This window comes from Aspergillus glaucus (assembly GCF_001890805.1).
Source record: "Aspergillus glaucus CBS 516.65 unplaced genomic scaffold ASPGLscaffold_35, whole genome shotgun sequence".
Taxonomy (NCBI): Eukaryota; Fungi; Ascomycota; class Eurotiomycetes; order Eurotiales; family Aspergillaceae; genus Aspergillus; species Aspergillus glaucus.
In genome coordinates, this window is record NW_019170487.1 from 54,100 (window position 1) to 72,229 (window position 18,130).

Sequence of the window (18,130 nt, forward strand, 5' to 3'; positions counted from 1 at the left end):
ATCAATTCATTAGCAGGTGGGAGCCACTGTACATCTTCCTACATAATAATAGACAGCCTTAATTCATCAATGATTTGAGACAAAGCATGAGCTCTGAGGTTTTGATGTTGTTCAATCACAAGACAAGCTTCAATTTGTGTGGGCAATTCCTGTGCCTACTGCCATCTTGGATATCCACACTGTTGGCAGTTGGTTCTATAGTAGTCATTTCTTCACTATATACTTAAGTAGATTTATTTTCTGGTGCATAATGAAGTGTGTTCTCCAGGTGTGGCACATAGGGCCTCTGGACCGACTCGGCCTGCTGGATTTCAAATGGGTCCCAGAGTGGAGATCCAGGTCGCACTCCTGAGTCCTGACGGGGAAAACTAGCCGTCTCCACCTTTTCCCCCGCATTTTCCATAACAGGTCGATTCGCCCCCGGACAACACCCCCGAAATGTCAATTTACCGTGGTATTTTCTTAAAATCGAGCAGATTAGCTCGGCTATTGCTAAATATCAGATCGTTACCGACTGTTCCCCCGCACTTCCGGGTGTTTGCCAGTGTGGAGTTCGTGGGGATTTCGCGCGAAGCCCACAGCAGGTCAGCGAAATTCCTAATCTGGGACATCCCAGTCCACTCCATGCGGTCGAGGTACCGTTCGACTTACTCCGGAATACCCCCAATTTCCCCACCATTGGACCAATAATGAAAATGCCGGTTGAGCGACCAGGACGTACTACTACTTATTAGTAGTCGCGGGTCCCTCCCGGATTCCAACATTGTTGTCGACTTTTCACGCAGGCTGTTGATTCCAAGACATCGCGATATCTCCATCCAGTCAAAATGTCAGACCTCGAGAACAACGGAAATGACTTCGGGCTATCTGGGAGCCGCGAAGACGCTCTGCAGAGGGTGAGGACGGCGGGCACGCTTTCCATCTCGCCGGAGCTGTTCGAGAAACTGTACCTCACGCCTCAGACCCCGAGTAAGGCCAGTCTGCGCGGTGTGATTGGCAACCCGTCCGCACTGTGAGTGTACTGAGCTCCCGGGCCGAAACCTGGCGAGAGCGATTACGATGCTAACCCCCTGCCCACCAATACAGCGGACTGCTCGGTTTCTCAATCTCGCTAGGCCCGTTGTGTTGCCAGTTGATGGAGTGGAGAGGCGTCGCCGGCACGAGTGCGTCGCAGGTGTAAGTATCCCCCTTCACACTCTATCTTCCTGGCCTGCCGTAGATCTAGTAGTCTAACAATTTCCGATTCAGTGGCGTTTGGTACGGCATGGGCGGCGTGCTCATGATTATCGCCTGCATCCTCGAGTTTATCATCGGCAACACATTTACGGGCGTTTCCTTCGGCACCTACGGTATGAACCTGTCCCTACCACGATCCCTCCTCCATGTTCTCCGTCCGCTGAACCGAAACAGGTGGTTTTTGGATTGCCCAGGCAATCACCCTGACCCCGATGTATAACGCGGCCGAGGCCTACCAGCCGGAAGACCCCGCGAACCCCGGATTCCACGCCTCGTTCGGTAAGCTCCGTCTCGACCGGATCTACTACACTGTTGTAACCCGTGACTGATGGGAATCGACAGCGTTTGCGCTGGTCTTCATGGGCGTGCCGACGTTTATCTTCATGATCTGCTCGCTACGCACGAACGTCATGTACGTGACTCTGTTCGCAACCATCTTGACCGGGTTCTGCCTGCTCGCTGGTTCATATTGGCAGCTCGCCCAGCGGAACATGGAGCTGGCCCATGGTCTCCAGATTGTACGTGTACCTACCCCCACTAGTAGTTGCCTTTCTTTCTTTCTTTCTCGACCCCGCTAACAGACTGGTCGGAAAGACCGCCGGAGCCGTCTTCTTCGTCACCGACCTGCTGGGTTGGTATATTTTTACCTTCCTCATGCTGGCTTCTGTGGAATTCCCCATCCAGCTTCCCATGGGCGATATCAGCCACCTTATTCCGCCTCGTAGGGTGCAGGGCAAGGAGGAGTGAGCGTCCAGCGCGGAGAGTACTAGACGTTCCTATACCAATAACAGCGAGATATTTGCTATAGGCGCTTTCGGTGAAAAAAAAAAAAAAAAAAAAAAAAAAAAAAGGACCCCTGTTAATGCCGACGGCTGGTCAAAAGCTGTGGCTAAAAGTATATATGTGTATACTATAGACCATTGTAACCTTTACCACAACGCTAGAAATATAGATGCACAGTCCGCCCGGAAGGATGGCACTTGGTCGGGCTAGAGGGAAGGTGAAGGATTTTCACGGCAATAGTGCTAACTAACACTGACGATAGCTGGACATCTTGCCGGCTCGGCTAGATCCAGGCTCTCTAACCATGGTTCTAGGTATCGTTCGGTTCGGTTCGGTTCGTCAGGTCAGCTATTCTCGTAGCTTGTTCGATTCGGCTCGATCGACGTGGCAGTCGATAATAGGGATCGGGATCAGCGTGGTTCCTGGCCAGGCTGTCGGTTCGGTTCGTCGTCGACGGATCAATCGGATCGGTCGGTATCAGGGTTCGGAGATGGCAGTCACAACCTGGCTTCTCTCGTATCGTAACCTAGGGTTCTAGTTAGCTAAGTCTCAGTTGGGGGCACTCGCCTGAGTGTCCTTCGTCGTCGTCGTCGTATATCAATAATGACCCCTAAGGTCTATCCAGTAATGCAGTGATGCGCTGTGTCACAGGCTGCGCCTGTCGCATAAGCGATATGTTTAGTCGGGCGGAGAGCCTATCGGACGGAGAGATTACCGGAGGAACACCATGGCGAGGGACGTCGGGCCTGTCAGTGGCGAGGTGGTGTCTAGGTTTCTGGATTATTGGAGGAAAGTGGGCTTTCTGCATTAATGCGATCTACCTACCTACCCTGGAGCTCATCGAGTGCGGTATGACTGTATATAGACATCTACAGGTTTTTCTGCCAAATCTGAGTGGGGCTTTTCTCTGGATATATAATTCATGGGCGCATACTTCTATGGGCGCACTCTGGTCGTACTGGATACTATGGCATTTCTTTTGGCATGGGCATTATACCTCAACCCGCTCCATCTGACCACAGAACCGGCTGTCTCTGATACCCACGACACTGGAAAGGTGGGTCTCCCACCTACGCCATGTGAAGGGTGGTAAGAGTGCGGGTAGCCATGTCCAGGAGAAACATCAACATCAGGGATGGCAACTACAATAATATCGAGCACTAGATTCCATTTACTGGCTATATGTGTCGAGGAACTTTGCAAGATTAAAGTAGGTCCGATGTTTCGTAGGTGATTGGAGGGCAAAAGCGTGACTCCGTTTTTGAAAACCGTTAAGCTACTTCGAAGTAATTGTATTAGAGTAGCAGCTCTATAAGGGGGGGTCCCCGTTGTATGTGACTGACGCTGCGATTCTGGGTGTATAAAATTGAAAAGGCGCCTCCAATGACCGGTCTGAGGCTGGAGCACAGATGCCATGGTCAGTAATCGGATTTGGTCTCCTCCCCACTCGCCGAGAAGAGCACTCACACGGTGCCAAAACCGAATATCACCCCGATGATGCCGATATACTTCGGTCGTTCCAGAGGCGTCATGAACAGGGACAGCATCAGCATCACGCCCAAGTCCATTCCTCCACCGCCCAGGCCGCCCAGAGCACGTCCGATAATGAGTGCATTCATGTTGGGCGCGGCCCCGCAGACGGTCGAACCGATCTCGAACATCGCTACGCAGAGCATATAGATCCATTTGGGATTAAATTGGCTATAGATCCGTCCCCTACACATATAAGTTCATAGTTAGCTTGAGGGAACTTGGCTGCACCGGGTCGAATCGGTGCAAAGGCTTACCAGAGCAGATTCGTGCTCGCAGTTCCGAGAAGAAATGACACCGAGAGCCAAGGCAATTTATTGATCGAACCAAACTCGGCGATGATGTTTGGCTGAACATCAGCGACAATCGTCTGATCCAGCGTGAATAAGAACAGGCTGGACAATATGGCCGTCACTACGAGGCGTATTATCAGGGACCACATCCAACGTGGGAGCTATGGAACACGAGGATCCTATCGGAACTTACCAGCGAACACCCACTTGATCCCATGTATGTCTAGTGGGGGACGAGCCGATGATTACAGTGTCAAAAGTTGTATGCGATCGGACGCCGACTTTCCAGGTTGGTTCATGTTTGCTGCGTTGCTGTGTGGCCGGTCCTCGTCGGGGTGCACCTCTAGGCCTCGAGAGTCAGCAAAAGTAGGTACACGCTCTCTGTGGGCAAAGTTTAAACACGCATCCCGGTCGGTCCATAACAAGAGTGACCCTCAGCCGCAGCGCCACAAACATACCATCTCCTTTTGGCGTTAACCCAGCTAACAACGAGTATATACTCCCTAGCCAGTAGTAGTGGAAACTGTGGAGCTGCCCAACTCAGAGCCGGCGCCGCCTTCCTTGCGTGAACCATCAATAGGATGCAGGACTCAGAGCCACAGCCCCATAATAATATCCACCCTTGGCGTTAACCGCAGCCCACAGAGAGTACCTACTCGGTGGCACATTGGACCGGAGGTAACAGTGAGTAACTCCGTCCGCACATAGGACCGGAGGTAACAGTGAGTAACTCCGTCTGCACATTGGACCGGAGTAGTGGAGCATGAGGGGCTGTCCAGCGCAGACCCCGCCCGCCTTGAACCCTAGATAAGCCATTTTCATTTCTCGCCCTCCAACCTCGGCCTCACTTTGCCCTCTACATATTTCTACAGGCGAACCCATTAGCCCACTTGTCCCAACACTGACAATGGCCCGTCGCGTCCTTCTCACCGGGGGCAACGGCTTCATTGGATCCCACATCCTAACCCAGCTTCTTGACCATGGCTGCACTGTCTGCTGTGCTGTTAGAACACAAGAAAAAGGCGACAAGATTTTGAGGGACTTCGCCGCGCAGAAATCTCAGATATCTATCACAATCGTCCCCGATATCGTCGCACCCGGAGCCTACCACACGGCGGTACAGGGGACCCCCCTCCCTTTTGAGACCATCTATCATACGGCATCCCCGTTCACGTACACGAACGTGGGGAGCAATCTTCAGTTCCTCGAGCCGGCGATCAAGGGGACGTTGAACCTGCTCAAAGCCGTGAAAGACAATGCCCCGAGCGTGAGAAGAGTCATTTGGACCGGTAGCTGCGCCAGCGTGATTGACTACGACAACCTTGTCTCGGACCCAGCAAGGCTTTATACGGAAGCGGACTGGAATCCAGTTACATGGGAAGAGGCAGTGCACGGGGATCCGTCGAAAGCATACAGGGCCAGTAAGCTTTTTGCCGAACGAGAAGGTACGTCGATTGTTCTGCTTGCTGTTAGCAGAGGCGGTACTAAGACGGTGTTCTCTACGCAGCATGGAAGTTTATGAAGGAAGAACAGCCACCTTTTGACTTGGTCACGTTATCTCCGCCGGCGACTTTTGGTCCTTTGCGGCACTCCGTCACAAGCATCCGGGACCTGAACGAATCTAATTCTCGGTTGTGGAAACTTTGCTTCAACTCGACCAAGGATGCTCCCGTGCCGTACATGCCGGTACACACTTACGTCGACGTCCGAGTAAGTCGCCCAGCTTGACACTGGTTTTGATCTAACCAACCTTCTGTAGGATCTTGCAGATGCCCAATTCAGAGCCATGATTGTCCCAGAGGCCGGCAACCAACGGTTTGTGGTGTGCGCCAGGCAATTTGACTTCCAGGATGTTTGCGATATTCTCCGATCACACTTCCCCGAACTGAGTGAACGCACACCGCTTGGGAAACCAGGGACACGCTCCTTACCGGCAGGGGCATATTCCATAGATAATTCCAAAGTGAAACAATTTTTAGGAGTGGAGTTCCGAAGTCTTGAAGAGACCGTTTTGGATATCGCACGTTGTATGTTAGATCTTGAGCGGAACGAAAAGAAAGCCCATGCTACCTAGGGTGGCATCGTCCTTGCAGTCGCCCGAATCAATGAAAGCGGCCGTACCAAAACAAAGACAATAATCACTCTCATACCTTCCAGCGCGTAGGCCGTAGTGTTATGAATCATGACCATGCCTCTCCTGCTCGACATGTGTCCTGGGACGACCGAGAACCATCTCAAACATTAATTACCCTGGCTGCACGGCGATCGTGTTCTGTAGAATAGGGGTGAGCAGGTTACCCGAGCCTGCAGACAGCATGTTCCGCCGACCCGACACCCCTCTTCCGTCTATTTGTTGATTGTCGTGCTATGTACACAGCCGCAGACGCCAGCCATGCAAAGTTGCTGTAAAGGAAGTCTACACCGATGCTAGTGCGTCACATATCCATATTAAGGTAAGCAATATACCTTGTTTAAACGGCTAAGACATACTGTAGTTCGATCATATACGACAATCATTTTCAAATTTTCGACTATTAGACATTCGATTCCATGGAGCCTTATGCATGATGATGTGGCAGAGTGGTGGGCGGCTGTGCTAAGGTGCCCAACACCGCACTGGATTCAGCTCGTGCAGCTGAATTTAGTCGTGATGTTTTTGACTTACTCCATCCTCGCGTTACCTTCTTATAGTCGATTTCCAAAGCTTTTCTTTGAGTGAAGGCCAATTTTCTTGCTCTGTGAAAGATACTGAGCACTTGATCTCATTCTGGGCAATCTGAGGCCATGGAACTTCACAGAAAACAAATGTAACTGACTTCATTAAATACCTGCGCTTAAATTCGTCCTCCAGAGTATTTCAAATCTTGTTCTTTCTCCATAATACTCTGCCAATAAGTTATGTCTGACCCTAAGGACTACACCGTTGGCTGGATCTGCGCCATAAGTACGGAGTATGTTGCCGCGCATGAAGATAATCCAGCAATTCACTATGACCTGATTGCTTCGGCGAACCAGTTGATGAAGGATGCTTCAATTCGGGATAGACTTGCTGCAGAGAAGGATGTTCTGTGCTTTGAGATGGAAGCAGCGGGGCTGATGAACCACTTTCCCTGTCTGGTTATTTGTGGTATATGCGACTACTCGGACTCCCATAAGAATAAGGACTGGCAAGGATATGCAGCCATGACGGCGGCAGCATATGCGAGAGATCTTCTTTATTGAATTGCTCCGAACAGGGTTGAAGCTGAAAGGAGGATCAGTGAGCTTCTTCATGTGTGTTAGTCATTCTTCAGCCACTGAATTGATGTGAAGTCACCATCCTGATAATAGATATAGTTCATGAAACTGTGTCCAGAACTGGACTAAATGTTGAAACAATGAATTTAAAGTTCACTAGAAAGGAAGACCATGAAGTAACTACTTGACTGGCTGACTCAAACTGACTATGGCCCTCAGCAGAGTGACTATATCAAGAGGCGACAACTAGGAACTGGTCAATGGCTTCTAGAATCTGCTGAATATCAGGACTGGCTAAAGTCTGACAAACAGACGCTGTTCTGTACAGGCATTCCTGGAGCTGGGAAGACAATTCTCACTGCAGTTGTGATTAATGACCTCACAATGTAGTGCTCTACTAACCAAACCATTGGTCTTGCATACATCTACTGCAATTTCCGGCGGAAAGATGACCAGAAGGCTGAAGAACTACTAGCGAGTATACTCAAACAACTATCCCAGTGTCAATCTTTACCAGAATGCATGAAAGAACTTTACAAACGACATAAGGATAGATGGACACGGCCATTGCTAGATGAATTGTCAACAGCTCTCCAACTTGTGATGGTAACATATTCAAGAGTCTTCTTTGTTGTTGACGCACTTGATGAATACCAGGCATCAGACAGCTGCTGAAGGGTGTTCCTGTCCCAGCTTTTTGACCTTCAGAAAAAGTTCTCAGTAAACATCTTTGCCACTGCTAGGCCAATACCAGAGATTACTGAGAAATTCAATGATATCACTTTAGAGATTCGTGCTCATGAAAGTGATGTGTGAAAGCATTTGGAAGGCTGCATTTCACAAGCTGAATCAAAATTCTTGAAAGAACATGAGGAAGAGATCAAGTGTCACGGAGCATAGACATTCACTGAGCATGGACAGTCACTGAGCCTCGCTTAAACCCTTCACACACATTAGATAGCTCGTCGCCGGCAGGCCTGCCTCTTTCCTTTTCTCTCCTCATGTTAGAATTTTGTCAGATAATCTACCAATATACTCATATTGCTCGGGACCGTCACATCAAGGGTAGGATTACAGAGGCTGTAGATGGAATGTCTATCAACTCTCAAATCATTTACTCAACTAGACTGGAGAAACTGACCATTAGCCTAGGTTTCTTGCACAGCTTCACTTTGACTCAATAAAAACAAAGAAGAGACTCAAGAAGATCAAGGAAACTTTAAAAAACCTTCCAGCGGGGCCTGAATCATATACTGAGGTGTATGAGGATGCTATGGGGCGAATCAAAGGGCAAGATGGAGATGCCTTGGACCTTGCAATGGGCGTTTTGCTGTGGATCACCTGCACCAAGAGACAGCTTACTACTTCAGAACTTCAGCACGCACTTGCAGTGGAACAAGGAGTACCAAAACTTGACAAAGAGAACATTCCACAGGTTGATGACATGGTCTCAGTATGTGCTGGATTGGTTGTGGTTGATGAAGAAAGCAGCATCATCCATTTAGTCCACTACATGACACAGGACTACTTTGAAGCAAGGAAGAAATATTGGTTCCCTGATGCAGAATCAAACTTCACCATTATTTGTGTTACATATCTCTCATTCAACTACACCTTTGAAAGCGGTCCCTGTCTGACTGATGAGGAGTTTGAAGCGCGACTACAACAAAATCCACTTTACAATTATGCAGCGCAAAATTGGGGATATCATGCTCATGCAGCTGCGACAAAATTAGATCAGTTAATCCTGGATCTTCTTAAGAGTGACTCAAAGGTATTTGCCTCGAGTCAGGCTCTGATATGAGTCGATGAGTGAGAGTTAGAGATCAAGGTTCTGAGGTGGTTGGGGTCCTCCCATGCCGCTGACTCAGAAGCCTGGAATTCGTTCAAAAAGGTATAGAATAGAATGCATCATCATACCACGGACTTGAGTGCTCAAGGCCCAGGCCCGCTCAGACCGTGTGATAGATGCAAGCCCCTGATCGTTGTCTTTTTATGATCAGGAGACCAATATATACTCCAGGCGTCTTGGATCTGACCAAAAATCTTCAGGCCCAATTTCACCCACCATGGCAGATGTTGCGGCGAATTATCACAGATTCGTTCATAGAGGTTAGTAAGAATACTGGATCGACTATTCTTGTCACCTGAATCAGACACCATGCATGCAAGCAGCAGTGCCACGCTGATATGCAATTATGATAGGCAATGCCTTCGACCAGAGAACTAGTGACTAACAATTTATAGAAAGCAGCAGCAATTGTCAACCTTGCTTGGCCCCATAAAGATATCATGCTCATGGGTGTATTACGCTATGTCCGGGGTAGGCTTACGGGGATTGGCCCTCGAGGCTGAAATCGCCAGGGTTGGGGTCGCATTTGGAGCCGTTTGAAATTGGGGGCCATTGCAGGGCAAGTATTTCGTCTTACAGAACTATGTGGCTATAGTAAGGGGAAGAAATTATAAGTATTGTGTGTATTTCGTCTTGAATAGCATTGGTATAGATCAAATATTGACTTTTTTGTTCTATTTATCAAGGTATTTGATTGATATTTAGTATAAACTTTATACATTGGGCGCTATCAGCCACTATGATGGCTCCCCGGTTCCTACTGTTCCTCTTCCTCATTGTCGGCCTGGTATTCGCAGTCGACAAACCGTAGAACGAAGATGGCAGATATCGTCAACACCCCTAGTAAGCAACTTGCATTAGCCTCTATAGCTTCCTAGATACACTATTTTCTAGATCGTTGCATGATCTTCTACTTATCTCACACACGGGTGAAACTCGGGCATAGTAAAAAAAAATGTGCCCTCTTTTTCTATCTTTGATGTAATACTGGTCATTTTTCTATCATAATCTCCATAGCTCGTCACCCATGATCAACCTCTTTTCTCAGCAAGGAACGATAGCAAAGACTCTTTATCCGCAATTAGGTTCCTCTCCGCCGCTTGAAACAATTTGGGAGTAATCAGCATGTCTGGTTCGTACTCCAGAATCTCTTTAATAGCTTTATTACGACATCTCTCCAGAATGATTTCTGTCGTTTCTTCGGTTATGGGTAAGATCCGGTCATCCTCCGCAATTTCCATAACCACATCGTCAAGGCCATAGTTGTTTTTCTGCTCCGGATCATACGGATAGCTTTGCAGCTTGGAAGCTGTTACTTCCAAATCAGTATTATGGAAAATAGCCCTTGTCGCGCGGTATTTTTTCTCTGCACTGATGACAACATCCTGCCAAATTTCGTCCCAAATCGCTAGCGGGTCCAGATCAGGTTGTAATGAAAGGAAGGCACCAAGTGAATCGGGTTGTTCATGAAATGCAGCCTCTTTGAAAACCTTCTTGGTAATTGGAACTGATTGTGTGTTTTGGAGGATAGCAGCCACAGTATAATCTGACTTGGCTGCAACGATCATAACCTCCTCTGTGATAACCACGTCATCCAGTCGATTTTGCAGCAGTTTGTCCATTGATTCATCGTTGCTTGCCGCTTGTAGAAGGACATTGTGAGTGACCGGTGCGTCTGGCTGCGATGTAATAATGATTTCGAAAGCCGAACCATTCGAAGAAAGCGTTTCCATCGCCCACTCATCCACAACCAAGTGTTTGTGATCAAGAAGAAGCTGCGTCACCTGTGCTTCCTCATAGTTGCCTCTTGCTATTTTTCGAATGATTTCTTGAATCGGTAGATGATCGCAAGATTGATCCAGAAGCACCTGCATCACCTTGGATTTCGTGCACGCCGCTTCAAGAACCCGACTCGAGATCTGGGCTTCTGGGAACTGCTTGACAATGTTCGCACACATCTTTGCAGCATGGTTGTCTTCATCATGGCTTACTGCTGCTAGCAGACTGTTTTCCAGAGTGGGAAAGGATCGTCCCGGGAGCTGGAAAAGATATCCCACAGCAGCAAGCGAGTTTCCTGCTGCCGCGCAGACAATATCCTTGGTGATTTCAACATCCGAGCCTCCATTCTCCATCAGTAGTTCTAGGATTTCAACCGCATAACGCTCATTTGAGGCAGCTGCCTTGATCACTTTCTCGGAGACAATGAAGCCCAGCTGCTGTCTGTCCAAGGCTGTCTTGATCATGGCCAGTCCATCTTCAGTATTAGAAGCGATTTGCTGCATGTCATTTTCGGTCAATGGACTTTCTCGGTTGGGGAGATCAGCGCTCCAACTAGCGTTGGGTTGTTGGAGAGGCTGGCTGGTCATATCTGCTTTGGTGTTTGGTGTTTTTGGTGTGAACAATAGAATTGAAGTTGATGGAAAACAACCAAAACCAAGAACCAGGTGGCTGTTGGGGGTTTAAAAAAGAACATCAAGAGCTGAGCTGAGCTGAAAATGCGGCTGAAGTTCAGCTGCGGGCAGCCATTCTCCACAGCTGGAAAATTACATCATACTACTTATTTACAGCCTATCACCTAGTCCATGTGGCTGAAAAGGATGAAATATGTTATACTATAATACTTTCTAGAGCCGAAAATAAAGAGCTTGCTGTTAGGGGTCACACTTCGATTGTCTCAATCTAAAAGGATGCCGTACGTACAAGAAGGAACAGGAACAGGAACAGGAACAGGGAATGGTCCAATGTTTAGACCTCGCCCTCACCCGCGGGTGATCAAACAAGACAAACAGTACTATATTAGGATGGATCATCATTTTTTATGCATACAAATCAGGTAAAGCGTGGAATTTTATGAGATTTTATGAGATTTTATGAAAATGAGGGTCGATGAGGGTCTGCGAGGGTCACCCACACGAGGTTTGGCGAGGGTCGAGGGGAGGGTGGAGGGTCTCGGCGAAGTCTAATATGGTTCGTCCATGCCTTTCCCTTGCATACCACGCAGGCTGTAGTGCCAAGTCATGTACTGAGGGTTTGTACGGGATCGTATGACAACCCCGTAACAGAATGACCCTATAGAAAGTGGAAATTGTCACGGAGCAGAGCCAGAGGGAGAGTATAGGACATAGGCCCAATACTCACCCATCCGTGCTCAGCGAACTGCTGCCTCGGAGCTCAGACGCCCAGCGGGCAGAGTGGCCGGCATCAATCTTGGCAACTGTTTACGGTCTGTCAGTGGATACTTGCCAGATGGATAAGAGTAATAAATATTACTTGAATTAGCCTTGCGGAATGTAGCAGCGGAGCATTCCGAAAGGCCAATGTACTTCGTTTTGCCTGCTTTGCGAATCTCATCAAGGGCGGGGATTGACTCCGTGAGAGGTATGTATAGAAATTAGCGAAGTGGACATGAACATTAAGGCGATCGGACGTACTGGGATCTATCCGGTGGAGATAGTAAAGATCAGGAGTAAATTCAACTCTCTCAATGGTGCCTTCGATATACTCCTTGATATGCGAAGCAGAATTGGTGACCGAACCATCCCCTCCAATGATGTTGAATCCACACTTCGAGGCGACTGTCGATGACGATGGTCAACCAAAAGTAAGGACCACAAATTGAGTGCGCAGTAACTCACTGAAGATCTTGTCACGAGCGTTGTGCTTTCTGAAGAAATCTCCCAGAAGCTTCTCGTTTACACCGGCTTGGTAGACGACCTGCATTTCTAGAGTCAGATTCTGCGGTCTAATTCCTCTGTAGCCATCAATCCTCTGCAGCCATCAATTCGCAACTCACAGCAGTAGCCCGGAATATGCATCCGAGCTCGATTGCCTTTAGCAGTACCCGTTCGGCTTCCTCGAGGCTAAGATTGGTACCCAAGCTAAAGCTAAGACCCATTGCACCGAAGCCTGGCGACGAGATTTGGATGTCGCCGAAGGGGAGTGTCTTGACCATGTTCGCTGATCGAATGGTTGCGTTAGATATATTTGAGAATGGTAATGGTTTCGATTGCAAGGGATAAAAAGGACTAGCAATAATTCTCGATTTATAGAAGGTAAATTTAGTGGCATCCGGAATTAAGGCAAGGTGACTGGGGGTATTCTATCAAACTTATAAGCCCTGAGAAAATTGCGGGTTAGCAAACTATGATCCAGTTACATACGGATCCAAGCGCATGTCCAGGGATATTGATTCTGAGATTTCAATAGAAGAGGAAATATGTCAATCAAGTATGCACCGCTCGAAACTATAAAAGACGCTAATCTCCAAATGCAAAGTTACGATCAAGATCCTCCCCTTCAATACAGTTGACCTCATTTTTCACGCACATGTCTACTGCATTTTCCACGATATCGGAACCTTGAACTAGATCGTACCAGCCACTTGTGTCGTTCCGTGCCAGGAGACTCACTCCTACCGCCGCAACATCGGCGATATTTACCTGGCCCAACGCAGGAGTCTTGCCCAATTTCACTCGCCCCATAGGTGGTCCTGTACGAAGCCAACTTGGCCGCAAGCTGATTGCTTGAAAGGGCGAGCCAGAAGAGGATTCTCGCGCCTTGCTCATGGCAACCAGATACTCATCCGCTTGAATCTTGGCCTCGGCTATATCGGGATAGGAGTTTATTTCTTGCTGCCAGTTTTGAATATCGCTTTCCCCCCACCATGGGGCCGCGCTTTTGCGCGACGAAGGAAAGGAAAGCATCAAGAATTTGGCGATGAATGGGGCATCGGTGGAGGCTTTTATTATTCGCTGGGCTGCATCGCGATCGATGGCGTAGACGTTCTGGAATGAGCCTGGTTCAACACAGTTAATGCTGGTTAGGGATTTACTGTTTGGAAAATTGCGAGTTGCCATACCTGCTGCAAAGACAACACAAGTCGGTTTGACAGTCTCAAGAATCCTTGATACATCGGCTGGATTCCTGATATTTTGCATATCCATGCTCAGCACATTGATCTTCCCAGGCTGGTTCTCGCCTAGTTGCAGGATACTGTCTTTTTGTTTGACGTTTCTGATGACACTTGTGACCTTCCATGAACGGGCCAGCATCAAACTGGCCATGGATCGAGCAATTCTTCCGTTGCCCCCAAAAATGAGCACATTCTCGCCTGCCATCTTGTGTCGCTTGATACGGTTTCTGAAATCTATGATGAATCTATAAAGGACATAAGTGGGAAGAGGGAGCTGTACTATGCTGTCGATGCATAGAATCTTAACTCCGAACATTCTCCAAGTGGGGCGTCATCAACTCCACCCACTTTGAGGTCACTCACTGTAGGTATAGCTCTCTAGAAATGTGGGCCTAGTAAGCAGACTGCATTAGCGTTATGAAACAAAGCTTCAGCTATTCATGATTGGATACAGTGGAAATAAGTTGTCAGCGGAATGCATAATCGGCTTTAGGTATTACGCTTCCATTCAAATTCTCGACTGCACCTCCAGAATCCTACTTCGGAACTATTGCTCACGGGCAACCATCACACGTTTATCCCACCAAAAAAAAAAAAAAAAAAAAAACAGCATGCCGAGAAACTAAGATAGTCCCGTTGATATCTATGGTCATACGATGCCATGATCATCATTCTACCCAGGTCGGCACAGTGGCACAACATAGTATCACTTGATGGCTCATTGACAGGAAAGTCTTTCATCCCAGGAGCTTCTCGCCATTCTCCAGCAACAAGGCCTAATGGCATTATTAAATCCTGGGGCTGTAGCTTGGGGATAACAATAGATGATATTTTGCGTGATATTCATGCTCATAGTATAGTAGTGAGTAGAGACATGAACCTGTGAGAGATATGCATTTATCTAGCATTCTTAAAGCACTCACCTGACCGAGGACGTCACTGGTAGAATTATGACTCTGTTCAATGTCCTCCAATCTTGTAAAGTCTGAAGGGGGGGGGGCTTCTGTGGGGAATTTACCCCGATACTCCTCATGGGTATTGAACCTCCAAGGACAGCCAGCTTAAAGATGAACTCCCTAACCAACTCGAATTGGACGACCGATATATTTTTCTTCAATAAAAAGACTACTACATACGACCATAGGGTGTGGAGAACAGGGCTTCCCGTCCGCTCAGCCGTACTTAAGCCACACGCCGGCCGGTTAGTAGTTGGGTGGGTGACCACCAGCGAATCCCGGCTGTTGTATGTTTTTGCTTCTTTTTTGTTGCTACTAAGATTAATGACCGGGTGAGCACTAGTTGGGTGCAAGTGATTGGGGTGATGCCTTTAGAGTCAAGGGTGAGCGTTGGGGTGATGAGTGTGTGAGCATGGTGTTGCGAAACCAAACAGTATTCTAAAAGACTATTTGGCATAAATGGGCTGTTGTTTCGCTTGAGCATCACTTTTTTCTCCTTCATTTTTCTGCCTTGTGTCCTTCTAGAGAAAATTCTGACGCTATTCATCTTTTCTGAAACGGATAAACCAATGCAGTGGTTAAAACTCCGTATCGGGGAAGTCGGGGGAGTCGATTATCCGGACTGCACGAGGCTATACGCGACGAATTTAATTACACTAAGGAGGATAACCTTGATCTCTATAGACACAAAGGTGATAGAATGAGTGCTTGTCTATCTAAACCGAGTGTGTGTGTGCGTGTGTGTGTGTGTGTGTGTGTCCGTATATGAGGGGTCTGTCAGCCTCAGTAATCAGACCAACTATTAATCCACCTTGACTTTCATCACTCCCCTTTGTACAATCGCTGCAAATATCAATCTATCTAATAAAGCAATAACAATCTGGCAATTTGATAGGCAGCGGTTGGACGCACACTTCAACTTCTGTATGTTGAATTTCTCTTCCTCACCCCAATCAATCCATGCCCACGCTATAAAGAAATCGTGTATGGGCATCATGATGAGTAGCCTTCGTTAGAGCATCGGCGATCATCTTGTCAGTAGGCAGATGCTCAAGATGAATCTCTCCATTGCCTATATGGCCCTGAATAGCATGGTAGTGAACAGCTATGTGCTTCGTCTTTGGGTGGTCAACAGGATTATCAGCTAGGTGATGATGGCACCCTGGTTGTCTTCATATATGATCGTCAGCCTAGTCAATACTCTTCCAATGGTGTATAGGAAGTGGTGGATCCAAATTGCTTGTTTGGTGGCCTCTGAAACTACCATATACTCAGCCTCTGTTGTACTCTGCACAGTAATCAACTGCTTCCAGCTTGTCCAGGTAATCAGAGTTCCATTGATCATAAATATAAAACGAGTGGTCAACCGGCTCTTTGCTGAATTGGCATATGCAGAATCTGCATACGCACTCAATCCTATCTGTCTCCCCTTCGCACTGAACGTCAATCCAAAGGTGATAGTTCCCTTGATATATCAGAGTATGTGTTTGGCTGCTTTGAGGTGAATTTAGTGAGGTTCAGCAAGATATTGAGACAACTGATTCGCTGCAATTGCAAAGGCGATATCTAGTCTAGTTGCTATAACCAGAAATATCAACCGTCCAATCAATCTCCAGAACAGTTTATGGCTTTTATGTTCACAATGGCATGACCTTGATCCCTCAGCGCATGTCCAGTTAATCTATAGCATGTCAATCTTATAAATACTGGGAATAGCAGCGGCCGATGAGGTGCAGTCTCACTTAACCTAATCAAGACTAGATCTTTATCATGGCAATGCCAGCATATATGCCTAGGATGAGCATGTAAGACCCGGTATGGAAACAGCGGCTTCCTTTCTGTAGCTCGTCTCCACATTTTAATATGGGGCTATGTACATGGCAATATGAGATTAATATCAATGGTAAAGATATGAAGACCTGGCTGCTACTTCTTTGGTGTAGAAAACTACACAGTGAAAATCAAGTTTTTGCATAGAATAAAGATATCTTTCTATCATACTTTCAAAATTTGCACTATCAGGAATACTGCGCTTGCTTGTTCCCATCAATGAGAATCTGCCAATTTACCAATCCAATCACCGTTTTTCATATCTGACCTTATTGATCAAGGTTCCAATCTTGTCAATCTTAACCGAGATCTCGTCGCCATCACCGAGGACCACCCGGGGCTGTCTGAAGTAACCGATTCCTGCCGGTGTACCAGTCAGGAAGATAGTTCCAGCCTCCAGAGTAGTTCCCTGGGACAAGTAGGAGATCTGTTTCCGGATGTTAAAAATCATATCCTTTGTATGTCCATCCTGAACTACATTGCCGTTGTGGATTGCTTGGATGCCAAGTGTCTGGGGATCGGAGATGACCGAGGGGGCCACAAGAACAGGTCCTACCGAAAACACCAACCGTTAGCAAAGATCCTTTAACGTCCGTTCTATATGTCCCAGTATGTATTTCTGTAGCTTACCGATGGGACAGCTTCCGTCGAGCCCCTTGGAAAAGGACCACTGCGTAGTGAGAAGCTGCAGCGTCCGTGCTGACACGTCGTTTGATGCTGTGTACCCGAGCACATAGTCCAATGCGTCCGCTTCGGAGATATCCCTGCCGGACTTGCCGATGATAAGGCAGAGCTCTGCCTCGTAGTCGCTGGTGCCGTCCTGAGCACATTTTGGAACGTTGACGGCGGCTGGGTAAGGGCCGCTTAAGGCGGTGCGCGGTTTCGTGAAAAGGATAGGAGCTTTAGGAAGTGGGAGATTGGCTTCCTATTCGTTGAAAGAGGGTATGTGAGCGTGCGGCTTCGATTGAAAAGTAAAGTTATATGTATATATGCCTTGCTTAATCATACCTGTGCATGGTCGATGTAATTGAGACCTAAACAGCGGATGTAGTTGCATTCTTCTCGAGAGACAGGGGAAAGCAACTATAATAGATATTGTTAGTGGATGAGAAGGAATTGAAAAATTAACAAGTGAATTGACTTACCTGCTGCACATGCAAAATCTCCTCAGTGACACGGCCATCGAAGATGGTGCCCTCGATCACATAGGCTGCAACCTGCCTGCCATCGATGATGTCTCGGCCAACATCTCGCGTGGCATCAACCAGCTGACCAAGATGATCTTGGCTATCTTCCACGGCAATGAAGCGAATCAAATGTGTCCAGGAAGGCATTTTGATAATAGCAGCAGTGTACTAAAGATTCAAGATTCTCAGTGAAGATGTACAAACCAAGAGCGCATGCTTCAGGTCTCTGAAATATTTTAAAACGTAGTAGTCCCGTAGTGGGCAGTCCCAAGAGGGACGAGCCGGAGAGGTGGAGGTTGGAGGAGCCGGCGGGA

The 18,130-nt window shown here is 47.6% G+C and overlaps 9 protein-coding genes across 9 annotated transcripts; 4 read left to right on the forward strand and 5 right to left on the reverse strand.

Moving 5' to 3' along the window:
- Positions 1–827: 827 nt before the first annotated feature.
- On the forward strand, positions 828–1,983 carry ASPGLDRAFT_137519 (uncharacterized protein; the record flags this gene model as incomplete). The annotated part of the gene is made up of 6 exons (XM_022541537.1): positions 828–1,012; positions 1,087–1,176; positions 1,249–1,349; positions 1,411–1,515; positions 1,579–1,754; positions 1,831–1,983. The coding sequence occupies 6 exons, from the start codon at positions 828–830 to the stop codon at positions 1,981–1,983; spliced, it is 810 nt and encodes a 269-aa protein (XP_022395785.1).
- A 1,207-nt stretch (positions 1,984–3,190) lies between these two features.
- On the reverse strand, positions 3,191–4,089 carry ASPGLDRAFT_62064 (uncharacterized protein; the record flags this gene model as incomplete). Its single annotated transcript, XM_022548505.1, has 4 exons — positions 3,807–4,089; positions 3,487–3,735; positions 3,363–3,417; positions 3,191–3,295 (listed from the first exon to the last, which is right to left on the reverse strand). The coding sequence occupies exons 1-4, from the start codon at positions 3,989–3,991 to the stop codon at positions 3,191–3,193; spliced, it is 594 nt and encodes a 197-aa protein (XP_022395786.1). The 5' UTR covers positions 3,992–4,089.
- Positions 4,090–4,631: 542 nt separating this feature from the next.
- Positions 4,632–5,984, forward strand: ASPGLDRAFT_62065 (SDR family oxidoreductase). The gene is made up of 3 exons (XM_022548506.1): positions 4,632–5,287; positions 5,350–5,552; positions 5,602–5,984. The coding sequence occupies exons 1-3, from the start codon at positions 4,750–4,752 to the stop codon at positions 5,914–5,916; spliced, it is 1,056 nt and encodes a 351-aa protein (XP_022395787.1). The 5' UTR covers positions 4,632–4,749; the 3' UTR covers positions 5,917–5,984.
- A 348-nt stretch (positions 5,985–6,332) lies between these two features.
- ASPGLDRAFT_1070745 (uncharacterized protein) lies at positions 6,333–7,159 on the forward strand. Its single transcript, XM_022539519.1, has one exon. It carries the CDS (start codon positions 6,741–6,743, stop codon positions 7,062–7,064), a length of 324 nt encoding a protein of 107 aa, XP_022395788.1. The 5' UTR covers positions 6,333–6,740; the 3' UTR covers positions 7,065–7,159.
- A 1,193-nt stretch (positions 7,160–8,352) lies between these two features.
- ASPGLDRAFT_30117 (uncharacterized protein) lies at positions 8,353–8,883 on the forward strand (the record flags this gene model as incomplete). The annotated part of the gene is made up of 1 exon (XM_022543914.1): positions 8,353–8,883. The coding sequence occupies one exon, from the start codon at positions 8,353–8,355 to the stop codon at positions 8,881–8,883; it is 531 nt and encodes a 176-aa protein (XP_022395789.1).
- An 866-nt stretch (positions 8,884–9,749) lies between these two features.
- Positions 9,750–11,386, reverse strand: ASPGLDRAFT_52987 (uncharacterized protein). Its single transcript, XM_022547878.1, has one exon. The coding sequence runs from the start codon at positions 11,295–11,297 to the stop codon at positions 9,963–9,965; it is 1,335 nt and encodes a 444-aa protein (XP_022395790.1). The 5' UTR covers positions 11,298–11,386; the 3' UTR covers positions 9,750–9,962.
- Positions 11,387–12,202: 816 nt separating this feature from the next.
- Positions 12,203–12,883, reverse strand: ASPGLDRAFT_96753 (uncharacterized protein; the record flags this gene model as incomplete). Its single annotated transcript, XM_022550595.1, has 4 exons — positions 12,203–12,298; positions 12,343–12,506; positions 12,567–12,645; positions 12,725–12,883. Coding segments are annotated over 4 exons (498 nt in total), but the record flags the coding sequence as incomplete, so codon positions are not given.
- Positions 12,884–13,163: 280 nt separating this feature from the next.
- On the reverse strand, positions 13,164–14,060 carry ASPGLDRAFT_159608 (uncharacterized protein). The gene is made up of 2 exons (XM_022542441.1): positions 13,790–14,060; positions 13,164–13,726 (listed from the first exon to the last, which is right to left on the reverse strand). Exons 1-2 carry the CDS (start codon positions 14,046–14,048, stop codon positions 13,188–13,190), a joined length of 798 nt encoding a protein of 265 aa, XP_022395792.1. The 5' UTR covers positions 14,049–14,060; the 3' UTR covers positions 13,164–13,187.
- Positions 14,061–16,774: 2,714 nt separating this feature from the next.
- ASPGLDRAFT_62068 (fumarylacetoacetate hydrolase family protein) lies at positions 16,775–18,118 on the reverse strand. The gene is made up of 4 exons (XM_022548507.1): positions 17,775–18,118; positions 17,638–17,712; positions 17,260–17,554; positions 16,775–17,181 (listed from the first exon to the last, which is right to left on the reverse strand). The coding sequence occupies exons 1-4, from the start codon at positions 17,961–17,963 to the stop codon at positions 16,877–16,879; spliced, it is 864 nt and encodes a 287-aa protein (XP_022395793.1). The 5' UTR covers positions 17,964–18,118; the 3' UTR covers positions 16,775–16,876.
- Between the last annotated feature and the right edge of the window lie 12 nt (positions 18,119–18,130).

What these genes read in the sequence shown, in the direction of transcription:
- ASPGLDRAFT_159608 (XM_022542441.1), bottom strand. Translation starts at nt 14,048, where the DNA reads ATGGCAGGCGAGAATGTGCTCATTTTTGGGGGCAACGGAAGAATTGCT. An exon ending in TTGTGTTGTCTTTGCAGCAG is followed by an intron (nt 13,727 to 13,789) that starts GTATGGCAACTC and finishes GTGTTGAACCAG; the next exon opens with GCTCATTCCAGAACGTCTAC.
- ASPGLDRAFT_62068 (XM_022548507.1), bottom strand. Translation starts at nt 17,963, where the DNA reads ATGCCTTCCTGGACACATTTGATTCGCTTCATTGCCGTGGAAGATAGC. An exon ending in AGATTTTGCATGTGCAGCAG is followed by an intron (nt 17,713 to 17,774) that starts GTAAGTCAATTC and finishes TATCTATTATAG; the next exon opens with TTGCTTTCCCCTGTCTCTCG. An exon ending in CGACGGAAGCTGTCCCATCG is followed by an intron (nt 17,182 to 17,259) that starts GTAAGCTACAGA and finishes TGTTTTCGGTAG; the next exon opens with GACCTGTTCTTGTGGCCCCC.
- ASPGLDRAFT_62065 (XM_022548506.1), top strand. Translation starts at nt 4,750, where the DNA reads ATGGCCCGTCGCGTCCTTCTCACCGGGGGCAACGGCTTCATTGGATCC. An exon ending in GCTTTTTGCCGAACGAGAAG is followed by an intron (nt 5,288 to 5,349) that starts GTACGTCGATTG and finishes TTCTCTACGCAG; the next exon opens with CATGGAAGTTTATGAAGGAA. An exon ending in ACACTTACGTCGACGTCCGA is followed by an intron (nt 5,553 to 5,601) that starts GTAAGTCGCCCA and finishes AACCTTCTGTAG; the next exon opens with GATCTTGCAGATGCCCAATT.
- ASPGLDRAFT_52987 (XM_022547878.1), bottom strand. Translation starts at nt 11,297, where the DNA reads ATGACCAGCCAGCCTCTCCAACAACCCAACGCTAGTTGGAGCGCTGAT.
- ASPGLDRAFT_1070745 (XM_022539519.1), top strand. Translation starts at nt 6,741, where the DNA reads ATGTCTGACCCTAAGGACTACACCGTTGGCTGGATCTGCGCCATAAGT.